Genomic DNA, 24,419 nt, shown 5'->3' with positions numbered 1-24,419 from the left:
AGCAAGCAAGGAGGGAGTCACGTTGCATATCTTCCAACATGCATTATGTACAAACAAGGAAATGACATCAGACTTTGATAACATTTTCATTGTAAAGATTCTTTGAGAACCATGTGAGGGTTGAAATCAGTAATTTCCATTCACACATATTCACAAAGAGAGATTATCAAGCCACTGGATTGTAGCCACAACTCTCCTGGGCTACAATCTGACTGCCCCAGGTGACTCCAGGGAAAACATTATTCCTTGATGAACATTGCTGAGCTGTTGAAATTGTGTAGCTGACATTTCTGTACTCAACTAATCTTCTAAGGGTACTAGTAAGAGGCTTCATTGGGATAATGAAAGCATCCTCGAAGCAAAGCCGCGAGAACTGAATCATTTGATTCATATTTATTTGATTTATAATAGGCTGAGACACTGTCTTTGCTCACAGTGGACGGCAGCCTAACAGCAAAGTCCTGTGGGATGTTCATGAGTGAACACTTCATATATTATATGTACATGTGCAGAGTACCTGCTCCAAATGGATGTTCTTGTAGATGACAGTCTGGTTCCATTCTGGATTTGTTGTCTTCTGTGCATACTTGGTCCTTCTCTTGTTATCAGCACTGATGTTTCATGACATACAGCAATAAACGTAATCAGAATTCAGTTAAAATGAATAACAAGCTAATAAATTTCCCAGCTCTGTCTCTGGAAAATATTTACTAGAACCAATATACTTAGATTATGAATTAGATTTGTAAATGCTGGTACAATGGTCAATACTCAGTGTGACTTCATAAACAAACAGAGTTGTTATTTAACCGTTGTTTATTTAGACTGAGATGCTTTTATGGAAGAAAAATGTCAAAGATAAGAATTTAGGAGATTTGATAGCTAGAAGCATGAAGTTGAGGGAGAATGCAGTGATATGAGTGTTGTCAAAACACAGTGAAATAAAGAATATAACTGGACAAACAACAAAGGCTACAACAGAAGGATGGAAAACCACTAGAAAACATCCCCAAAAAAATATATCAACTGAAAAGAAAAGGTCAGCACCACACTACCTTGCATTCTGGACAACCATGACTTGGCTGAGGGAGTCCAGAAGAGGAAGAGGAGGGCAGATATCACAAACAAGAAAGGCAAAAAAATACGAATCACAGTCAGAGAAGCCCAGAGTGCACAAAGAAAAAGCAGTAAAAGACCGAGAGCTGAGGCAATCAATATTTGCTGCATTATGCATCACTTGTTTTGTGTCCAAATTATATATGTTAGAAAAGAGTCGAAAAACCCTGACAATGAATGAATATTGCTGGTGAAGTACCCTAAATGTGCTCTGTTCTGCTTATGTTAGACAAATGGATTTTAAAATGCTCTTCAACCCACAGAGGTCGAGGAGCAAAAGTATTTTAAATGAACTTTCCTTTTTAACTTATGTTGCCTCTAGGTTAAGCGAGAGCCTAAACTCATAAACAGACCTGATGGAGCCATTATCTAAGAACAGATATTGTTAGACAGCAGCTAAAAGCCTTATTGATTCTTTCTTGTTATTCACAATCTCCTGGGAAGAGAGGGGAACAGATATAAGGTAGAAACTGTGGAAACATTAGTGTAAAAAAAAAAGTAGAAGTAAATTACATGAATTAGGAGAGACAGTTTTGGACTATCTTTGAACTTTTCAACAAGCTGTGTAACAGTTATAAATTATGTATTGTATTAGGATTGTATGTGACAGATCTACACACAGTAGAAACTAATACATAGATGTTTGACTTCTTTCCAGCAAAGATAAAAATATGCCTTACTCACATCTGCAGTTCAATCGCAGCTCCTTCAACTGAACTATTAGACAAGTAAACCAGAAATTTCTATCACCTCATGACAGAGGCTAGACATTGTGGCTGAATTGTAACTGTGCACGACTTCACCTTTTCCAGTTTTTCAGCCGTCTGCATAAGCGATCACCTTTTTGGCGCTGCACTTGCAGTGCAGTGAGGCGTTGTAGGTAACCAGGAAAATCCAGAATGCCATTTTAGTGGTATATGAGTATTTTTCTATCAGTCCAGAGGAATTGATTATTTCATGAAGCACTTGAAACAATGGAAGGAGTAATATTTTATTGAAAATGTGGCAGAAAATGAATGGGTCTTTTTTTGTTTGTTTTTTTTTCTTTAAATGACATGTCCCCATCCCACATAATGGTGCTGATCTTAAATTATGTCAAAATGCAAAATTTAGAACAGGACTGAGCATGTGCTGCAGCAATATTAGTTTCGGATTAGCCTAGTAGAAACTAGCCACTTCTCCAGACTAATTTATTCATTCCGACTGAGGGTTTGCAAGTGCCAAGCTGTTAAAGTTAATTCAATATTTGGAGGAGTAGCCAACATGGACTGAATGACTTTGTTCACTTAATCTGCTGCTATTGCTAAAACTGCAGGCAGATCCAAAACCAGCAACTGCAAGTTTCTACAGCTATGTTTGTATGACTTTTCTCAACAGAATGATAACAGCATGTCAACATTCAATAACCTACATGGTATGATCCTTTGAATCTTAAACACTGCACACACTGCAGCACAGGACATTGAGACACCCATGAGTTTAAGTCAGGAGGCCAGTATCCCACCTGAGCTTTAGATTTCTACAGACTTATCCCCTTAACCATTTGTCTAATACTGTTTTGAATGAACATAGATTTATCCTGATATTAAATATTACACATTTAAACCCTATATGATAGTACAGCTTAATTTCCATCAGAATCTTTAAAGTGGCATTGTCACTTTATGTTTTTCTTTAAATCCATAATAATTTGAAACTTTACAAAGTTCTATCACATAAATTCCTAATAAAATAGATTGAGATGTTTGTGGTTGTAAAGAGACAAAATGTTAAAAAGTTTAAGGGATACAAATGCTGATGCAACAAAGATCTTCAGATTATATTTTGAGTAATTTTGGAAAAATATAAAATGCAAATGATAAATAATGCAGGGCAAAAGACTGCCTCATATCATCATGTCCTTCTCCCAGACAAACTCAAGGGGTTAGTCAGTGTTATACAGAAGACTTACAAAGTGATAAAAAACTGGGGGAGAGAAACTAAAACAGACATGAAATCAAACAGGCAAACACAAACAAGACCTCAGTCCAAACTGAAGCCCTTTTAGAGCTCACCCTCTCCCTGGTAAAAGGTAGACCTTCACAAAAGGGTCAGAGTAACCATCATTGTCTTGGGGAGCCAAGTTTCTTGCCTGCAGAACATGCACGATCAAGTTTCCCAGATTTCTGTCATAGTTAATCTGGAGCTGTTGGGTAAAGCAGAGGGAAATGAGTGGATCACCAATCAGTATTTCTTTGTTTCTTTGATCTTAGAATTAAAGAAAAATTTAAATTTACTACCTGAATTTCTCCAGTGATGGGATGAGGTGCTTTCATCATTTCTGTTGTCTTAAAAAAAAAGGAGAGAAATTGGGAATAATAAGGTTACTTGCTTGTGATGTTGTAAACAAACACACATACATGCACATTTTGACTTGGCCTATAAAGGAAAGTTATCGCCACATTATCAGAAACTGTGCCTGTGTCTGCAAGCTTCTGGATATATTTTACCATCTGAATTATATGATTTACTGGAGGAAAGTCCTGCAAAGTTACAAAAGAAAGTCACAGTGGTGTGGTGATAACCACAGTCTGCTCACAGCAAGAATCCTCTTCCAAACATTTTTTATTTACTAATTGTTATCATTCAGTGACACTTGCCATACACCTGCACTGGTAGCAGACAACAATGTAATACAGAGACAGAAGCCCAATTTCAAGTGTTAAATTGCCAAGTCAAATTTCTTTTAAGTCATCTCAGACATATGCAGTATTCTGATCATTTCAACTGATGACAGGTAACATAGGTAATTGATTGTGCTATAAAATGGTATCATGTGCCTGGGAAATAAATAAACTGCACCTTTCAAATATGGCCGAAGAGACTAATACAAATGTTTTCAAATATTGTTCAAATCATTATTTAACATGGATTAACATTTTTCAGAATGTTTAGTTCAACTTAACTTGCCATCTCCAGATCTTATTGAGGCCAGCAGAACCAGGATATGACTGTCTGATATCATGAAGGAGGCTAAATATCTCAAAAAACAACCTAAAATTACCAAAAACATAAGAACTAGTAATAACAAATTCTTGACATATGACACTCCAGAAAATGTTCTTGAGTGATTTCTAGCTATTTGGGACTACAGCAAATCAGAATATAAGATCTTCAAATAGAGAAAATATGGACAACGATAAACCTTCACAGGAGTTGCCAGCATTGCCAACTTACTAAAAAGAGTAAGTTCATCCAAGAAATCAGAAAAAACAAAACAAGTTCTGAACCACTTCTGACCTCACTAGACTCAATGTTCATCAATAAGAAATATTTAAAAACAGCTACCAATGTTAACAATACCCCAAAAATAGCTTACCTCATATTCAATCTAAAAAGCTATAAGAAAGGTATTGGAGTGAGTCTGAACTTAAATCTGATTTAGATGCTTGTGATGTGACCTTAAGCTCTCCATTCATGCTCAAAAATCTTTGAATAAGGGTTTATAAAGGAGCTCTCCAAAGAATGTGAGAGACACATTTCCAGAAATGGGAAACATCAGGCTTGCATTCATTGGCAGTCATTTCAACCAAAGGTGTTGTATTACACTTTCGGTTATACAACTGCTGCTACCTTTTGGCGTTGTTTCTTGTTGATGGCAGGGGATCCCGGTTGCCCAGGGCTTGGGACCCCACTGGAGGCTGCTGACCCAGTGCCCGAGTGGAGGAGGGCCGAACGTTCCAATGCGGACAGGACTCCGAAGCCCCCAGGCCCTGTTCCTGCTATGTCAGGAGTTTGCTGTTGGGATACCTTTTGGAGCTCTGCAGCTAACTGTTTAGGATCCACACCAGGAGATCGCTGACCTCCTGCTGAGAGAAAGTATGTACCATACTTCATGCTGTATTCATGTAGCTTAGGTGAACATATTCAGACATATCAATAAATATTTAATGCATACCAGCCTTGAGTTGGATATGGTGATCCAGGGCCTGTGGGTGCTCAGGGTCAGACAGCATATTAAGGTCACTGCTTGGATTCACAGAAAATAAATTATGGAATTATAAATTGTGTGCCTTAGAAGTAATAAGTCACACATTTAAAATCTGACAGATGAACAGGTGATGAATAAATAAGATGAACAGAGGGGTGGAGAGATTCTGATCAAAGGTGCAATGTTGCCTTATTGCAACAAAATATGTGAAAGTACCAGTGAGACTGGGAGATAAACATTGACAGATGTTACTCACAGTCTCACACAGAGCTCCGCCTCTGCACCAGCCTTGCCCATAATGCATTGCACTTCTTCATAAGTCTTCCCTGTTAGCGGAACTCCATTCCATTCCAACACCTGCATCCCTGCAACAAGATGAAGTCAGGTTAAAAACAAAAGCATGCTTTTTGCTTTCCAGATTATTTATTCAGGTAGTGTAAAGCGCTTTGAGTGGTCAAAATGATTGGAAAAGCACATGTGCATATAAATTCAGGCCATTTACCACTGTGAAATTAGTATTTAGAAACAACACACAATTACATGTTTGAACCTAAAAGAGACCAAGATAATCTGACCTTCGCCATAAAATCCATGTGAATCCCATCACTGTGACTGTGTTTGTTTATTTCAAACAAATACAATTATTCTGTCCTGTTGAGAGGAATCATGCAATTGTCATTTTATCGATATGAAAAAATTGTTAATGAAACTGGTAATTGTCACTTTTCCCACCAATACTTATAGCCAGGTTTTCTCTACAGAATTTGGCACTGGAGCTATAGGGCATTGTTATTTACTCACTTTACATGTCAATGAATTGCAGTTAATCTTCACTGTTGCCCCTGTTTGATTTGTCATCTTCAGAAAATCAATTATTGTAAGTTATAGGGATTTTAAGAACAAATAAAGTAGTAATTTACAGGTTCATTTAAAGTGCGAGTACTTTCAGTGCTGTTCTTTGTGTATTTCTGAAGCTAAATATAGTTAAATGACTAACACAGCCCACTAATGTGGGGGAGGAGTTTTCCAAGTTTTAATTAGATATGGCAGAGAAAGGGACATGACAAACCAACCAACAACAAAGCTACAGATGAGTGAAAATGGTACTATTATATCTATCAACAAGTATAGGTCCTGATTACCACTCCTTAAACTTTTTTAAAATAAGTTTATAATTTATATAATAAGTGTAGTAATTTACACAGACTACATAAAGATCATGCCAACAAATAAATAAGGACTATTAAGTTCAAAAGTCACAACTGCATAGATAACTAGCTTTTTTGACATTGCTCACTGACAAAAAAGCTAGTAACCAAATTCAATAGCAGTGATAGAGAGGCACATGATTTTCACATGTGATGGACTGCCATGTTGGTCTCTCTGGCCCTGTTTACACGTCATTTCCAATAATATTTTCTGCTGCGTATTCAAAAAAATAGCATTTACACAACAAAATTAAAATACAAATATGCAAATAGCACTGGGAACGATGTAGTGAATATGCTAGGCCTCAGGAGACGGGGAAAACTTTCTGATCCAGTGACGTGTTTTCATAATCTTTCAGTTGTACAGAGGTGCACATATGATCTAACACATATGATATGGTAGTTTAGTAAATTATGCTAATTTACTAAATATTTAATTTGTAAACTAAATATGTAGCTCATAAGCTAATGTTTAGCTTGCCAATTAAATATTTCTTTTAAAACTGTGACATTGAGATGATTATGAAAATAGAACCCCTTTTTTTGTTCCTTTCATTGCAGGCTAAATAGCCCATATTAGAGCATTTAACTTATGCATATCCAACTTTACAAAGTTAACCCCACAAAATAAGAGTAATTGTCTTTTACATATGTACAAACTCTTTTACTCTGTTTTGCCTGGTGAAAATTTCACTATTAGATTTCAGAAAAATGCATTCACAATTAAAATAAATAAATATGTACAGTTAATGAATGTTAAGACAAACTGTTAATTAAAACAGCTACGGTAAACATTATTTACACTTCCTTGGAGGGTTTAGGTAACTTCCTACAATTTGCATGCATGACTTGGGCAACGCTTGACTCCGATGACGTCATACACTGATTGGAAAGCTCTATAATTTTCTTTGCCTTAATGCTGGCCTACTCTTTCCTTAAGGTTCTTTTTCATTATCCACTTACCCTCTACAATTTTCCCTGTTTGTTCCGCCATGCCTCCAGGAATAACCTTAGCAATGTAGGTTCCAATCTCACCACGACTGCCTGGAATCTCCTTACCACCGACGACACGGACTCCAAGTCCATTTCCTGAGGTAGAAAATAGATTGTAATCATACAAATCTGAAGCATAAAACTCAATGATAACTGAGTTTTATGCTGTTTGTGCTCTACCTGATACGCTGGTGTCTGTTATGTCTCTCTTAAGCTTCACACGAGTGTGAGGGAAGGTGTAAGGAACCAATTTCATCTAAAAAATAATTTAAGAATTTTATTGCAAAAAACAAAAAAAAAGCTATTACAAGACTTCTACAACAGTTCTGGAGAGTTTTACAAAGGAAACTGATGTTGAGTCCACACCTGTCTCCTATCTGACATGTATCCACTTTGAGGCTGCCCTTCTCTTGGTTTATCAAACCAATCTGTGTCCTCTCTCCTCAAGTGGTAGGCTGAAAAAGGAGAGAAAATTGTTCAAAACATTACACAATCAAATTCACAGCTGGTAACAAATTCCCCAATGGCTGGATAAATCTTAACCCAGCAATCAATAATTGTTTTTTTCTTTTTCCAATTTTAAATAAATTGTTTGCCTCATTTGATAAAATGCACAAAGATCTTGGATATGTGTTTCCTAGATAAGTAAAAAGAAAGTAACTCTGGAAAAGCTCTCTAATTCAATATGAAATGTTCATCAAACTATAGTTTCAAACTCTATATAAGGGAAATCTATTTTCAACAGCATGTTTATTATGCTTGCAATACCTCTGATCTCAATATTCTTATTTTTGGAAGACTGATTTTTTTTAAAATCAATCAATAGATGAAGAAATATATTTTCTAAAACACAAACAGTTTCTAATGGAAGCATTTGATGATTTGATACATTTTATTCAAAGTGCTAGGCTTAGAATGTAAATCCGTATAACTATGACATTTCAGTACGATGTTGACATAATCCTGACAAACTCTGAGGGGAATTTTCTCTAAATCTCCCCAAAACCCATCTAATAGACACCTAATACATCTTAAGCTTAGGAATTATTGGGAGATTTTGCAGGTTTTACAATCAAGATTTTGCAACTCAGAAAAATCCTAACTATATGTGTAGAAAAGTAAACATAGGTTGGTTAAACAGGACACCTAAACAGCATCATGTGATCAGAGATCCAATTCTACAAAGAAGGTGCACCAATAATGATGACTGCAAATGAACTGCTGTATGTCTTGGAGAAAAAAGCAGTGGGTAGCACTTTCAACATAGTTCTTGTGGACACGTGTGCACATATATACGCATGATTTTGCCTTTTTTTTTGTGCATGAGCATGGATACTAGAAATGAGTCAGAATGGTTACAGAACCACAGAGCAGACAAAGAAAAATCTTAATTCACCATGGTTCATTCCAAAATAAAACTAACATGTCAGATACTACAGGTATGCTAAATGATATGCACTATATACTAGTGAGAGGGTGGTTCATTCCAGCATGAGTCTAGTATGTTTACAGAATCAGCCAGAGAAGTGGACAATTCAGAGTTATGATGTGCAGCATGAAGTCACAGTTCTCTACGCAACTACATAAAATCAAAATGCTGTCTCACCTTCTATATTCCAGTTTGGGCCTCCGGCTGGGGTACAAAGTTATATGTTTTTTTTCAGATTTTTTTTCAAAATATGCTTTCTTATCTTACAAATGTTTGCTAAGGTTTTATATTGAGAGTATAAGGAAGCACATGCACTGAAAGCACTTATCAGGAAGATACATGCTTGAAATTTCTCTTACTACAGTGTCTTGTCAAAGTATTGAAGCCCCTTGAAATTCTCTACATTTTGTCATGTTTCATCCACAAATTTCATTGTATTTTGTGGAGTAGGGAGTTTAAATGGTTCTTAGGTGAAAAGAAAAATTGGCAGGATTATCACTAAAAAAGTAAAAGAAAATGTTAAAAATTAGAAAGTGTGGTATGTATTACCAAAATAACTTCAGCTGAATGTCTTATGTTGTGTACATTACAAATCTTTGCTTAGGGTAGTTGTGTGGTTGGAATTTGAATTTCTGCAATTTCTCAGCTCTTCTGAGGCCTGTAATTTTAATTATTTTTCCTGGATTGCCCAGTATTGCTCCACTCATGTAATCTGACTTTACTATTGTAGTAAAAAAAAAAAAAGCATTCCCACAGCATGAGGCTATCAACATCTTTCATTCCGTGCATGGCATGTTCAGGATGATGTCCAGTATTTGTTTTCTGGCATATATAGCCAAAACTTTAAATTTTTGTCTCATCTGATTAGAGCGAGAAGAAAGTAAAGCAAAACCTCCTGAACTTCCTTTGTGCATCGAACTGTTGAAAATCTTAAGATAGATTTTTTGTGAATTTTTCTCAATAAAACCTTTTTTCTTGACACTCTTTAATAAGGACAGATTTGTGGGGTTCTTTTAGTTAACAGTTTCTCCATGCACAGAGTCTCTTTACAGTCCCTTCAAAGATGACTTCTTGTATAATTGTCATTCTTTTTTAATTATTCAGTTACAAAAATAGCGCATTTAGATACTAAGGAATGTGCAACAGGATAAAATAAAAACAAAAAAAGTGCTTTGTGTACTTGTGTGCAACAATTACAGATTACTTACGAGAATATTTTAAACTGAAAATAACAGCAAGCATGTAAAGAAGCTACTGTGTTTGTTGGGAGGGTGGTGGTTATAGACTTAGAGCTGCTGGGAGGAAGGAAGCAGCCACACTATGTTTATTTGGACATACATGTTTTGGTACGTTTGCCGTCAGTGGCAGTTCTGGCATAATTTACACTCTCCATAAGTTTTTCTGTCTCCCCTTTATATTCAAAACCACTTGGACTATCTTGCTAATGATCCACCTAAAAATGGCTTTCCTGGTGTTTTATTTTTGTGTTATTAGATTACAGGCAGATGAAAATAAATGTGTGCCACACTTTTCAGATGTTTCTTTGTAAATAAATAAATAAATAAATATTGAAAACGGTCATTTCTCCCACACTTCAATTCTTTCTCAACTTTTGTGCTACTATGTGGTGAATTCTGTGATAAAATCAATGCAAAATCTAAAAAAATACTTTTCCAAGACACTGTGTGATATTGCTGGCCTGAAAGATGATTCCAGGTAGAAAAATGTAGAAATATTTTTTGGGCATTCAAGCAAAGAGATTTTGTAATATTTGTTATTTAAAAAATATTATAACTTGTCTCTCAATTACTGTAGAATTTTATAAAAGATTCTGGCATCAACTCTGTTTAAAACCAGCATGGACTCACTCAGCACTGCAATAAAGACAGATATACACTTTAATATGATTCCATGCTCAGTACTACCTTCTTTAAAATGTGTTTATGGTGAACCACTTAGCTTTCTGTCACATTTATATGTGAATATATATACTCAAGAACTTACATAATCCAGAAAGTTATCTGAACTCATTATTATATAAAATGCTTCTTGTCAGGTGCTTTAATAAGATAAATTTGAACATTGCCAATTACACATTTATTGAAATGTATAGTCCATTTCAATATTTACTGTCAATCACTAAAGAAAATGGACATCTCACACCTCAACGAGACATCCACAACAAACAACAAGCCAAAAATATAAATTTTATTATCATGGAAATGGAAAACACGCAATACACAACATGCAAGGATGCAAAATACAGAAAAAAATAATCCAAGGTTATATACACACCAACACAAATGAGACACATGTGACTAAATCACACAAAAAATCTATATTAAAAATAGTCACTGCTTTTTCCATAAAGGCAGTTATTATTACAAATGTACAAGCCAGTCTGTATATCAGTTTCTGTCATTGAATGAGAAGGATGTTTACTAGCCAGTTATTTTACCACATTAAAATTGACAAAATTATATGAATATCAAAATAATTTTGCAACACGGAAGACTTATAGAAATGTAATAGTTACTAAGAAGTGATGACCAAGTTCACACCATTTTGTTCTGAAGACTAAGTTGTGGATGTTGCAGATATATTCCAGATTATGGTGGAAGCAGCTCCATGACAAAAGTAAACTCAGACTAGATTTTCTGTTTAAATATTATAGGCATTCATGATTGATTTATAGGTGAGAAAAATTGCATACAACACAGCAATTACATGTTAGATTGTACATGCACATGTCATGGATAATAAAATATTTGTGCTATTTATTTGCAATATCTAATATATGCTATAACATATATTACATTTATTCAGAATAATACCAGAAACTGCTAAACTAAATTTGTGTTAAAACAGTTTGAATTTCCATCTTAAATTATTGTTTAAGATTCAAAAGTACAATAAATCATGCTCTGCTCCATTTAACATTAAAGTGGTAGTGACATGACTTGTTTACCAAACATAAAAAAATATATATTTTGTGTAGTATGTATTTGCAGTACTATTCATAAGTCTTAAGCTTTCATAAAAACAAGATGGTTTTGACACAGAAAACATATATAGTTATTAAAATTTCTGTGTTTTGAGAGTTTGGGAAAAAAAAATTATCAGTGAAGAACTTAAAGCATGCAAATGAAATCACACCAAAAATGGACAGAATTGAATGGTAAGATACATAAACTCAGGTTGAGAGTTTAATGTTCTTTTGAGTTAGTTATATAAAAGAAACAAAAACAAAGAAAAGTCATGCAAACTTTAATTTAAATTTACTAAGTCAAAAAAAAATATAGGAAAGTATCACAAACAATAATCAATTGAAGCACTGGTAATTGTAGAAGAAACGGTTTATGCATAAAGTCAATAAAATTCAGCATTGGCATGCATTACAAGCAGGTCCGCATAGTTGAACTGCTGCAACAGTTTCAGACTCCATTTACCTTCACTGTCAGACATGGCACCTTGCAGATCATCCATGATGAATGCGATATCTCTATCGTAGCCACGTGTCCGAGATTCCTCCCTCATATGCTGTTGTACTTCTGGCAAGGAATGGCTAGACCCAAATTGATCCCTAGAGTCAGCAGAAATGGGAGGCAGAGGACCAGCAGAAGCTCTAGCCATACCCATAGGCTGCCCCACTGGGCTCAGAGGACTTTCTTCTTCAGAGTTCTGAGCCACAATGGGGATACGGCCCCGGCTTTGGCTGATAGGCAAACTAGTAGGTTTTGCTCTGGAGACTCCAGGAGCAAATGCTGCGTCCAGGACCTCCCCCTCTGTCTTTAGTCTGAGTGAGGAACTAGACAGATCCCTTTTGATAGACAGATCTAAGCCATATATAGAAGATGGTCGGGAAGAGGGTCGAGAAGAGGGACGGGATCGAGTGCCACTGGGATAGGTGCCATCTTCCTGAATGTTGCCTCTGATAGAGGATCCTAAGCTAAGGGATTGGCCAAGGTTGAGAGAACCTGAAAGGGTGGCTCCTAAAGAAGACCCCAAATATTTTTGCTGCTCAGACAAATTTTTCCTTAACCCAAATGTAATTTCATCTTGAAGTAACCTAGCCCTAGCTGCTAGACTGGACACAGAAGAAGTCCCAGATCCCATGTAACTACCAAATTCAGGCTCAAGGTCCCTACTCTCCTGAATTGGGGAAAATTTTGTGATGGCCTTTGAGTCAAGCAATGCCTTTTTGTTCTTCACCTGTTTCTGGTAAAGCATGGCTGCGGGAAGATTCTTTGCAGCCTGCTTTTCAAGAGTGAGTCTTCCAATGCTATATTTCTCTCCTTTAGGGAAGTGGCGAAAACTGCTATCACTCGAGAGATACTGGGAAAGGCCAAGGCCTGTTAAATGTTCTAACCCTTCAGTTCCCCGTCTAAACTCTTGCTTGATTTGCTGCTTCAGCAATTTCAGTTCATAGGGCTCCTCCATAGAGTCATCTTCTCCTTTTCCATAGCGCGACGAGCCCAAAAATTCAGCTACCTGATGTATAGAAATAAGGAAATGCATATTAGTGTGAACATATTTTAAACACTTGTTATATATATTACATATGATCTGTCAATGAATTGACAAATGCTAAATACAAATAATACATTTATCAATTAAGTTTCTTCAACTATTCCAAATGTTCTTGTAGTTTTGCCACAGTCATACGATGCCTTGCAAATCTCTGTTACCCCATGTACTTTTTCACATGTCATGTTACAGCCATAAATTTTAATGCATTTTATGCATTCAAATTTCTAGTAAAGTTAGAAGGTCAATGATATTTTACCTACATTTAAATAATAATTTGAGTTCACTTTTACAATAATAAGATGACAATAAAAAAAAAAAATAACTGAAGTTGTAATACGGGAAATCTTGTCACGCATAGTTCATTTGGAATTGTCAATGTTGAAATGCAAATCCAAATGATCCAAAAAGTTAAATAATCAAACATAAACATGAAAAAACAAAGATGGGATGTAACACAAAATGACATAAAAAAAAACCCAATTACCTCTGCTGTACGCCTGGCTTCAGCTGCCCTGAGTAGTCTGTCTGCTTTTGATAGCTCTTTATCAGGTAGGCTGAATCCAGAACCGATGGCAGAACTGCCAAGTCCTGTTGAAGCCTTGGTAAGCTCTCCTATGTCCTCTATTAGCACATAGTTCCTGGCATTGTGATGGTCAATATCAGCATAGAAGGAATCAGCAGAAATACTTGACATTGGACTAGAGGCCATGCTTCTTTCCTCTAACCTCAAATCTAAGTTGCCATATTTGCCACCCATGTGAGCAACCCCATAGCCACTTTCTGTAGAAGATGGAACAATGAGCAGAGGTTGGTTGCGTATCACCTCATAGTTGGTGGTAATTTTGGGCTCTAACTCAGACAAGGTGGTTTGACGCTGCTTTCCTTGTTGCAAAAGCAAAGCATGTTGGTAGCTGCTAGGCTGAGCTTGAGCATGGGAGAGCGATAGTGTTTGGTAAGGAGACACCTGTTGATGGTATAGGGACTGCTGCTGATACAAATTCTGCTGGGTGTAATGGCTTGTGGTTTGGGTCTGAGGAACATACTGACCATATTGAGAATAAGGACTTGTAAGGGTGTTGTATTGGGAATCAGCCTCAGTTTGGGGGGGGATGAATTGATCAAATTCTGACTGAGGAGCAGTCCGTGGTCTTTCCAGGCCTTCCCCCTGAGATTCTCTTATGTTGCCAACCTCACTGTCTGACATGTAGTCTCTTTCCTCTGCCACACCCTGGAGATATGCCCTTTCTCTCTTTTCTCTTTCCTTTAACAAGGCCTCCTTTCGACGGTTTATACCCATCTCCAGATACCTAGATCAATAGAAAAAAGTTTGAGATTCCAAACACCAGTAATTATCAGGGCACACTTTAAATAGCCAAACAATGTTCCAGTTTCTCACACATTTGTACCTGTTACTATGTGTAAGAGTGGAGAGGTCTCATTGAGTGTTGTCAAGGTAGCCTTTTAGCCCATAAGCTATTAAGGTAAAAAAGGAATCATGTACATGAACATAAGACAAATAGCTTAATACAGATTAACTAAATGGTATCTCTGTAATTGTTTATCTGCTGATTGTTGCTTTAATTATTATTTTAACAAAATCTGAAACTACTCAATCTTTAGCACTTGATTATTTGTTTCAGTGTGTACACGTGCAGCAACTCACCGCAACTTGGCATCAATCTCCTTTTCCTCTTCATCAAGCTCAGCTTGTTTCTTGCGTAGTTTAGAGGATTCCCTCTCCACCAGATCAAGTTCCTTGTCTATATCTTGCAGAATCTTTGCTCGGGCCATCGTTGTGCTGCGAGCAAGACGGCGACGAGCAGAGTTGGTGCTGTATCCAGATCTTCCCGCCAAAGTGTCATCCTCAGGAGGAGGTTCTGGGAGGGTTCGCTTTACTTTCTTACCACTGCTAGAAGAAGAGCCTCTGACCTACAACACAGAAATAGATAATATGGAGTATAAAAAATATCTATTTAGAATAGTTTTCCCCCTTATTTGCAAAATAACTTAAATAGACTTACAGAGTAGCCTTCTGTATAGTATCCTCCAATTCTGTCTTCTGTTAAAGGACTAAGAGATTTAGGATCTGACAGAGACTTTTGGCCAGCCTTTAAACTCCGAGGGCCAGAGGAAAATCTGGTTGGGTCAGCAGTTAGCATTCTTTGTCCTCCATAGGACTTTTCTGGAGATAATGGAGAGACTTGGCTGTAGAGAACTTTAGCTTTAGAGGGGACATCTGCCGTTAGTTGTGTGCTATATCCAACCTCAACAGGTGAATTCCTTCTGTCTGTGTCTGTCTGACAGCTCAGACTGCCACCTCTGTGAAAGTTTTCTGGAGAAGATATGTGCTTAATGATTTCTATCTTAGTGTCCATTTGGACATTGGGTTTCTTGATAGTTCCAGAATGATCAGTCTGCACAGAAATTTCTGCTACTGTCTGGATGGCAATGCTAGACACCTTGGAGCCATGTTTCCCATCACTGCTATGCTTTCGAGAACGACGTCGAACTTTGGTGGGGGCATCCCACTCATCTTGATCATCATCATCAGACTGAGCTGAGCTATCAATGTTTCTCTTTGTTTTCTTTTTTCTTCCCATTTGTTGCATTTCTGCAGAGTCTTCATCATCTGTTTGTACACCGCTGTCAAGGATTTTTTTCCCTAGATCCTGGTCAGCTGGAAGTTTTACTATGTTAAGCTGGTCATGGTGTTGTTCTGTTTGTGCTAATGTAGATGGAAGCGTAGACTCATCTTTTACAGGCCAGTACTGACCACTGTCCCCTACCCCTGCATATTTAGCTTCTAAAAGGTTTCCTGTCATACCAGTACTGCTGTAGTGCTCATCAAGTTGCCTCTGGAGTTGGAGTTGGAGTTGTTGGATTTGCTGCAACTGTTCTTTCTGTTGAGCATAGGTCTCCTGTTGGGCCACCATGTGTGCATGATGTTCCTCTTCTTGCTGAAGAAGAAGCTGCTGTTTCAGTGCTTGAAGTTCTTCAAGTTCTCTTTGGACCATAAATTGCTCCTGTTCTCTGTAACGCTGGATTTCTTGTCTTTCCCATTCCAGCTCCTCGGCAAGACATAGCTGCTTAAGCTTCTCTAACTCCAGAAACTCCCTCTCCATCTGATACTGGGCCATTTTGGTGTTGTCTAAGCCAGGAAATATTGGTGAAGAAGCTAGAACATCTAAAGAAGCAGCAATTGCTTCCAGGGTGGTATCTGAGTACATTTCAGGGTAGCCGGTTATTATGTCGGCCAAGGCTGTGGGAAATAACTCTTTAGATAGCTCTGCCTCATAGGGAACAAGCAGCCCTGGCTCTGTTGGAAGAAATCCATATGAATGCAGTAAGGTCTGATCCTGCACAGTCGATATAGGGGTAAAAGTAGTGCTGAAGATGGAACCTGGTTGAGTTGTAATTGCATATGTGGATGGAACTGGTGCTGCAACAGAGGAATAAACTATTCCATCTGAGGTTCTTAAAGCACTATTTACACCAAACCCAGCAGCAGGAACCTGGGAGTATGGTGAAGTAATCATCGCAGTGTAGACATCAGTTGCTTTGCTTGTGTAGTCTAGTGCCTCGCCTGTCAAATTCAAAATATATAAATTTCTTTCAGTAAATAGCATTAGTAATTTTACAAATAAGAAACAAATTCATGCAATTTGAATTAGAAAGAGATCCAAAAAGAGGACATGCATTTATGGAGATAGTTTGGTTAGCAGGATGCAAAACCAAAATATCGAGGGAGTACACGCAGGCAAACGCATGCATCTGTATGAAGAAAAGAAAAACAAACAAAAAACAAATTGTTGGGGTCATTTGAAAATATCATGCTCTTTAAAAAACAAATCAGAAAACATTGCTTAAAAACTGTAAGCATAAAGTGAGTGCAATAAGCTGTTTGTTAAAGAGAAAATAAAGACTTTAAATAAAAATGTATTGCCTATAACAGGGGTGTCAACATCCAGTTCTCGAGGGCCGGTGTCCTGCAACTTTTAGATGTGCCTCTGTTGTACCACACCTGAATAGAATAATTAGGTCATTAGCAAGGCTATGGAGAACTGATCTACACAAATGGGAGGAAATTAAGCTATTTCATTCCTGTGTTATGTAGTGTGGCACATCTAAAAACTGCAGGACAGTGGCCCTCGAGGACTGGAGTTTGACACCCCTGGCCTACAAGAAGAATAAGAGTGCAGTCTTAAATACATGCAAGCCAAACTAACGATACAAAAAATGTATAGAAAGATTTGCTTACCAGCTGAAAGCTTAGCAGCAGTTAGGTCGACAGCTGTGTCAGAAGAGCTGCTGAAGTAGTCATTTTTGAGATCATAGATGGACAGTCCTGTGCTTGTTAGATTAGTCTCAGATAATGATGCTTTTATCCCATTAGTACCTTCAATGCTATACAGTCCTGCTCGATCTTTGAAACCAGAATGGTTGTCAGGTTGAGTTGTTACAGGAGCTTGTGTTCTGCAGCTTCCGGTGAATGGTAGCTTGTAAATTACATCACAGCAGATGCTCCTTCTACCAGCAGTAAGGTCCATTGGAACCCCATCATCCTCTACAATAGAGGTCACCACTCCTTGGTCTGTATCAGACAATGTCACCATTGCTCTCATTGGTTTATAGTTTGACAAGTCCATGGCTCCCGTAGCTTCAAGAGATACAACAGGACCTACATTGCTGATAATTGTTGGTGCTGAAGTCAGTGACTGTTTTCCTCCAGAGGAGACAAGAGCTTCAATGGAAAGATTCATGGGTATGTCTTGAGTCATAGATACTACATCAGAGAATACAGGTGGGGCCTTTACAGGTCTGTAGACAATTTGTGCGAGTGGTTCAAATGGTTTGTATGTGGATGTGGTGAGTGGTAATGGCAGTGATGCAACAGGACCCTGTAAATCAAGTGGTTTCTCTGCTGGAGTGGTATTGTATGAGGAAATGGTTGCTGTGCATGTGACTATTGTGATGCTGTCAGTAACAACAGACAGTGTTGTTGCAGGGATAAGCTCAGCACTAAGATTTACAATCTCAGGCTGCACTGCAGTAATATGACGTCCACTTGAGTCGCTTGAAACAGACTGTCGGCAAGATTCAGGAGGTGTCAGATCCATGCCTTGCTCTGTCATTTTTATGCCTGACTTGATAGTGCGTAAATCAATAACATCACCAGGATAAATAATCCTGCCATTTTGTTTAGGGAGGGGTTGGACTTTTGCTATGTCTGGTTGTATAGTGATGGCTATGCTTCGTGGAGGAACTTGTTGGAGTCTTTCATGGACAACAGAAACAGTGGTCCGTTGCACTTCAGTGGTGACCACTTGAGTGACCCGACTAGACAGCCTTTCAGGAGGCTGACTTGAGGTGGAAATTGAAGAGGAATACATGTGACTCATACTGGAGACCACTTTTTCTGGTCCTCTTATCTCTTGGCTCTCAATTGACTCTTGTTGAATTTTAGTGATGGTGACTGGAGCCACAGATACACTCAGTGGAATCTCTGGTACAGACACTGCTGGGCTTATATGGGTGTGTGCATCTTGGGTTATTGTGTCCAATAAATTATCATATTCACATGGATGAGTCCAAGTTTCTGGTTCTGATAATGGAATTGATCCCTTCCTGTAAGATACTTGAGTTTCATAGTCAACCACTGGAAAGTCCTTTTCAGCTGGCATGGTAATTATTTGTGCAAACTGCTGTGGTTGTTGCATGGTTACAGATTCTTGTCCAGCATTAGCAAGTGACTCTGCTTTAACCACCTTAGCAGACATTTCAAGCACTGCAGGATAAGTAAATGAATCACTAGTGGTGTATGGTGGTTGTACTATGGATGAAATAGAAGATCTCCTTCTATAAGTAGTTTCATCGTTTGTTATAACTGGGAATTCTGCAAGTTCATGGTGTATCTCTGATGAAGGCATGTAACAAATCATTTCATCTTTATGTTTTGGAGGGAATTTTATTTGTCTTTCATGTCTAGATTGCAATGACATTTCTTCCACTGATGCCACAGGATATGTCATAATTGTGGCTGCACTTATTTCACTCTGCTGGGGAGTATAACTAATATCTCTCTGTGTTGACACTTGTTGAACTCCTTCCATATGATGTGACAGTGTTGACTCTATGCTTGTAATAGCTACAGTTTCAGCAACTGTAGGTAGTGGCATTAACTCAGACATTTTAGATGTTGGTGTCACAACAGTGGCAACAGTGATAGGATGAGGCACAGGAGATACTACAGCAACCTCAGGCAACCTAAAACCAGGGTCAGTTGTAACAACTTCTGTGGGGTATTCAAACTTTGCAGGGAGTGTACTTTCTTTAGCATCAAGATGTAGCTGGTGTGTGAATAGCTGGTCTGTCACCACAACCATATTTTCTGAAGATTGATTAGTTTGTTGAGTTGACGAGAGCTCAGATAAGGAGAATGCATCTTCAAAAACCACCGGTATGTTTTCATCTTGAGAGTGAACAACAACTTCAATTGCTGTATCTGGTTCTTCAGCTGCAAATTCATAACTCTCATCTTGTGTTGCTGAACTAATCAGAACTGCCTTTGTGACACAGTTATCTGTGTCTTGTTGCATTTGCCCTATACCTTGCAAATCTATTTGAGATAAAATGTGCTGATCATAATTTATCGAGTGTACTGTAGGTGGTGTCCCATGGAGAACTTCTTCTTCATGTGGTTTCAATGGTTCTGGCACAAAAACAACTTCCCCAAGACACCCTGGTTGCACAGTTGCAATTGGTTTGGTTGACTGAAGAATTGGCTCTTCAGATAAACTTGTTAGAAATACTGTTCCCACTTCTGTAACTGCACATGGGTGCTGAGACACAGATTGTCCAGATTGCTCATTTACTATGGATTGATCTCTTAGAATCAGATAATGTTTTGGCTCAGTGGATTTTGGAAAAAGTTCTGATGTTGGTTCAGAAGTTAAATGGGGTTGAGTCATTGAGTCTTGTTGTGACACATATGACTTCTTGATTGATGGTGCTACAGCATGTGCCATGATGCAGGATTTCTGATCTGATGACACTGTAATCACATCAGCAACAGAAAATATTGGCTGCACAGCAGGGGGCACAGGAAATTCCCCTGTTTGTACTTTGCCAGTCACTACTTCAGAGGTCTCTATTTGCTCTGCTTCCACATTGACCGCTTTAATAATCGGAGGTGACTGCTTAATAGTGGGCACAGATGCCCTCCTAATTGTAGCCGGTGCTGAAATAATTTCAGTGGGTGTCTTCTTCTCTGGTACTGTTGTTTGTATGTCTGACAATGTAGAAGATGGGATGGATCTTCGCCTCACAGGTGCTTGAACTGTTATTGTCTCAGTTGGAGAACCAGGCTCAGATGGTAGAGTGATTACCACATATGTCTGTAAACATTTCGCATGCCTAGGGGACACAGGTGACTTGGGAGATGTTGTACCCAGTTTAGACTCCGAAGGTCTTGCGAGGCTAAGAGACAGGGCTTTTGGAGGTTCCTTCATCCTAGGCAGTGTTGCTGCTTTGGGTGCCGCAGGAGGAGGTCTGATATTCTCTCCTGGCTTGTGAGTAAAAACTAGCCCGGCTGGAATTGATATAGGCTTGGGTGGTATGGGTGGGGGAGGCTTAGAGATATGACAAGGACTGGACACTGCTACAGAGACGGGGGCAACTGTTGCTATAGTGCTTGTGACTAAAGTGGGAACAGAGCTTCCAAGTGGTTTGGGTGAGAGGGGTGAAGGTGATGAGGTTGGGTCTGGTACAGGAGTTACTTCCCCACTTGATATCACTTTTGCTCCATGTGTAGGTTTAGGTTGAAGTAGTGGAGCTGAAAGCACTTTCACAGTTGAAGTTTCTGTACACAGTGTATCATTTGTACTTTGTTGACTACTATATGCACGAGAAGCAACATTTGGCTCTGCATCATCTCTATCCTGTTTGGTTTGTTCAAGTAGAGATATTTTTTCCATGCTTGGTACAATGATAACGACATGCCCTTGTCTAGTTGGAGTCACTACTTGAGGAACAGGTGCACTACCTGATTGTGCAATGTCCATTCTTGGCTGTATATCTACAACTACAGATTGCATTGGTTGGGCAGTGACTATGGGTGCAATAGGTGATGCAGATGACATGGCTGTCTTTATAAGGGGCATCTCAGAGGTGGTATCAGGTAACGAAACTGAAGTAGATCGAGGAGGTGGAGGAGGAGGGACTTTCTTTTTGACAACAGTAGTTAATGCTGGAGATGATACAGTTCCCTGCTCAGGTTGAATCTTTGCTGGGACTACCACTGTTCTCATTAATGGTACAGATGATTGTACTGGGACTGAATGTACTACTTTGGCTTGAGCTTGAGCTGGGGTAGTTATGAGGGCTGAGATTGGTTGTGGTGTTTGTAAAATAACTGGAGCATTAGTTGAAACCAAGTCTGGCATCTGCACTATCACAGGCTCAAGGCATGATACCACAGAGATTGATGATGAGAGATCACTTGTTGAAGCTGAAGTTGTGGTAGCAATAGGTGCAGGTGTGATTTGGGGGAAAGGCTGAGCTGAGACAACAATAGGTGCTGGACTTGGAGTTGAAACTTTTAAAACAGGTGAAACTTTAACTGGTACTTGTGATGGAGAGGAAACTAAATCTGGCATTTGGACCTTTGAAGTTACTACAGATGAAGTCTCAAACGAGGGTGGAGCTGGGGTCTTAGTTATAGAAGACTTTCTTTGAACGGTCTGGGTTGCTTGAATTTTGGATGGGTCAGAAACCAAATCTGGAATGGTAACTACAACAGTGGCTAAATCATAATACGGAATTAATGTTTCACTTGATTGTGCTGCTTCAAATGAGGTAGATAATGGCAATAAGGTTTCTTCAACTGGATGGTCTTTTATTGAAGTCGGAGGAGTTGGTGTGGACAGTGGAGTTGAATCAGATGAAAGTGGTGTTCGAGCCTGAAATGAAGATGATGATGACACATTTGAGGCCAAACTAGAATCTGGAGAAGCTGGTGAAGTTGAGGGTGAAACTGGTGAAACAGGAGAAGGTGTAGTTGTTAGCTCTGGGGCTGATATTGGCGTTGGAATGGGCTTTGGCTCTGGAATTTCACAAATAACACATATAGGCTCCATGTCAATGGTTTCAGACAAAGATGGACTTATGGACCGATCTTCTTTTGTATCAGAGTCATCACTGGGGGTAATGTCAGATGAAATACCTATGGCATACTCATCTGCAAGACTATCATCCTCTTCTTCACCAGATGAGCACTGAGTAATCTTAAGGTCTGGTATTGGAAACAGTGCCTTTCTGAGTGCAGGATCTTGAGGAACCATAGGCCTGAAAAAAGTTATGGATCCACTGGTAGTACTGGGAACAACTGTTACCTCAGTGCGCCTCGGGGGCTCAGATGGGCGTGGGGGTGCTGGACGTTTTTTTCTCTTTACTGGTAGTTCACTTAAAGTATCCATATCTGAGGGAGGTATATCTTTTTGTTCAGTAATCTGGACATCTTCAGTAGATATGTCATCTTCAGCAGATATAGTCACCACGCAAGTTTCAGCCTCTGCAGGAAGCTCATGGACCAAAGTCTCCAATGAGGAAGAATCCATTGCTGTCCAGGCTTGTTGAAATTCTTGTTCTATCATCATCAGTTCCCTTTTTTTTTGCATCATCTCCTCATAAACTTCTTCAGGGGACCTGAGCTTTTTAAGAGATTGAGAAGCAGTGTCAAATTCAGGTTCTTCTTGAGTTTCCCTTATTTTAATTTCTGGTTCCTCTACTAAAGATTCATAAAGATAGTCCTCTATTGCCAGTCCTCCATAAAGGGGTTCAATATCAGGGGGACTTTCTCCTGGAATAGCTTTTGTTTTCTGAATAATTTCCTCATATGCTTCTTCTGCACTCTTTAATGATTTTGCTGCTGTGTCTTTTTCTTCAAAATGATCAGAAGGGGTGTAAGGTATTACTGTTGGTGAAGGTTTACGTCCTCTTTGTACAGCTCTCTTAATCTCTGGTTCAGATTCTTTACTGGCAGAGTACTCTGAGCCTTCATTGATGACAGTGACCTGCCTTAAATCTTCTGTGGAGGAAACATCACTGGGTAAAGACAGTGGTTTGTCATGTGTCTTTGTCTTTTCTTCATCAGAGGAGTTTTCAATAGTAGGAAGAGGCTGAGTGGGGTACCTTTGTCTACTTTTGCGATGGTGTCTTTGCTCACTACCTTTCTTATGGCTTGGACTACTATCACTGTCCTCTTCCAAAGATGAAACTGATGTAGGTGAAGACCTCGGAGTCACGCTTGATGCTTGAATACTGGATGAACCCTTTGACAAGGATTCAGTGAGGCTTTCTATTTCTTCATCAGTGCTTTGCCTCTGTCTCAATGCAGGAGTAGCTTTCTTAAAGTCAGTCTTTGGAAATGATTCGGGAATATTTTGAGAAATTGCAGCATCATTTTTAATGCGTAATTCAGTCTGGATATTAATATCTGATTCACTCTCACTCAATATAGATTTGGTTTTGATAGAAGCATTGTCAAGTGTATTATTCTGGAAGGCTTCCATATTTTCTAAGTTACTTTCTTTCTCATCTTCTGATATGGACATGTCTTTCTCGTCTCCCATACCCAAAATCTGATTGCGGATAAACTCATCATCTTCTATGGAAGAATCAGCACCTTCAGTTTTGTCCTCACTGCTAGATGAAACAGTGCAAACCTTTAAGGTCTTCCTTCCAATTTTAGGGGGTGAGGAAGATGTAACTTCACTTTCACTGCTCTCCATTGCTTGGAAACTTAAATGCCTTCTCTCTGGCTTAACTTCCTCTTTTTCTGGTATAGCGTGATCTATACTTGAATCATGCTTCACTGTTTCATAAATCTTCGTCTCAGGCTGTTCTTGAATGACAGGTAAAATTTGGGGTTGATCATCATCATCATACTCTTCTTTTCCAAAACTGAGTGTATGTGCTGCTTGCTCAGTTTGAGGGAGGTCTCTTCTCTCTTTTTCCGACTCCATATTGGTTTCAATGGAGGCCTAAAATGTTGAAAGAAATGTTCAATTAATATTAATTGATGTTTAAGTCATACTTAAAAAAAAGGTCTGTTGTTGAACAAAAAGTGAATAATACTTGTTCGTACGTACATAAGCACACATGTAGGTCGGTACAC

At 38.5% G+C, this 24,419-nt stretch overlaps 1 protein-coding gene across 8 annotated transcripts in view; it reads right to left on the bottom strand.

Moving 5' to 3' along the window:
- pclob (piccolo presynaptic cytomatrix protein b) overlaps positions 1–24,419 on the bottom strand; it is a 60,878-nt gene that overhangs the window by 10,677 nt on the left and 25,782 nt on the right. Inside the window, exons 14-29 of one of the 8 annotated variants that reach the window (XM_055028335.1) lie at positions 17,505–24,285; positions 15,268–16,829; positions 14,910–15,175; positions 13,731–14,553; positions 12,166–13,207; positions 8,894–8,920; positions 7,654–7,742; positions 7,468–7,543; positions 7,258–7,383; positions 5,343–5,451; positions 5,054–5,124; positions 4,729–4,964; positions 3,396–3,443; positions 3,171–3,301; positions 1,056–1,082; positions 518–611 (exon numbers count right to left, since the gene is read on the bottom strand). In XM_055028335.1, the coding sequence (XP_054884310.1) occupies positions 518–611; positions 1,056–1,082; positions 3,171–3,301; positions 3,396–3,443; positions 4,729–4,964; positions 5,054–5,124; positions 5,343–5,451; positions 7,258–7,383; positions 7,468–7,543; positions 7,654–7,742; positions 8,894–8,920; positions 12,166–13,207; positions 13,731–14,553; positions 14,910–15,175; positions 15,268–16,829; positions 17,505–24,285 (11,508 nt within the window). The remainder of the gene's footprint in view (positions 1–517; positions 612–1,055; positions 1,083–3,170; positions 3,302–3,395; positions 3,444–4,728; positions 4,965–5,053; positions 5,125–5,342; positions 5,452–7,257; positions 7,384–7,467; positions 7,544–7,653; positions 7,743–8,893; positions 8,921–12,165; positions 13,208–13,730; positions 14,554–14,909; positions 15,176–15,267; positions 16,830–17,504; positions 24,286–24,419) is intronic. The other 7 variants (XM_055028351.1, XM_055028343.1, XM_055028359.1 and 4 more) reach the window with 7 other exon arrangements.

This window comes from Poeciliopsis prolifica, unplaced genomic scaffold (genome assembly GCF_027474105.1).
Source record: "Poeciliopsis prolifica strain line A6 unplaced genomic scaffold, Auburn_PproV2 SCAFFOLD001, whole genome shotgun sequence".
NCBI lineage: Eukaryota > Metazoa > Chordata > Actinopteri > Cyprinodontiformes > Poeciliidae > Poeciliopsis > Poeciliopsis prolifica.
The sequence above is the reverse complement of the archived record's forward strand: the minus strand, read 5'-3'. Positions and strand labels throughout refer to the sequence as shown.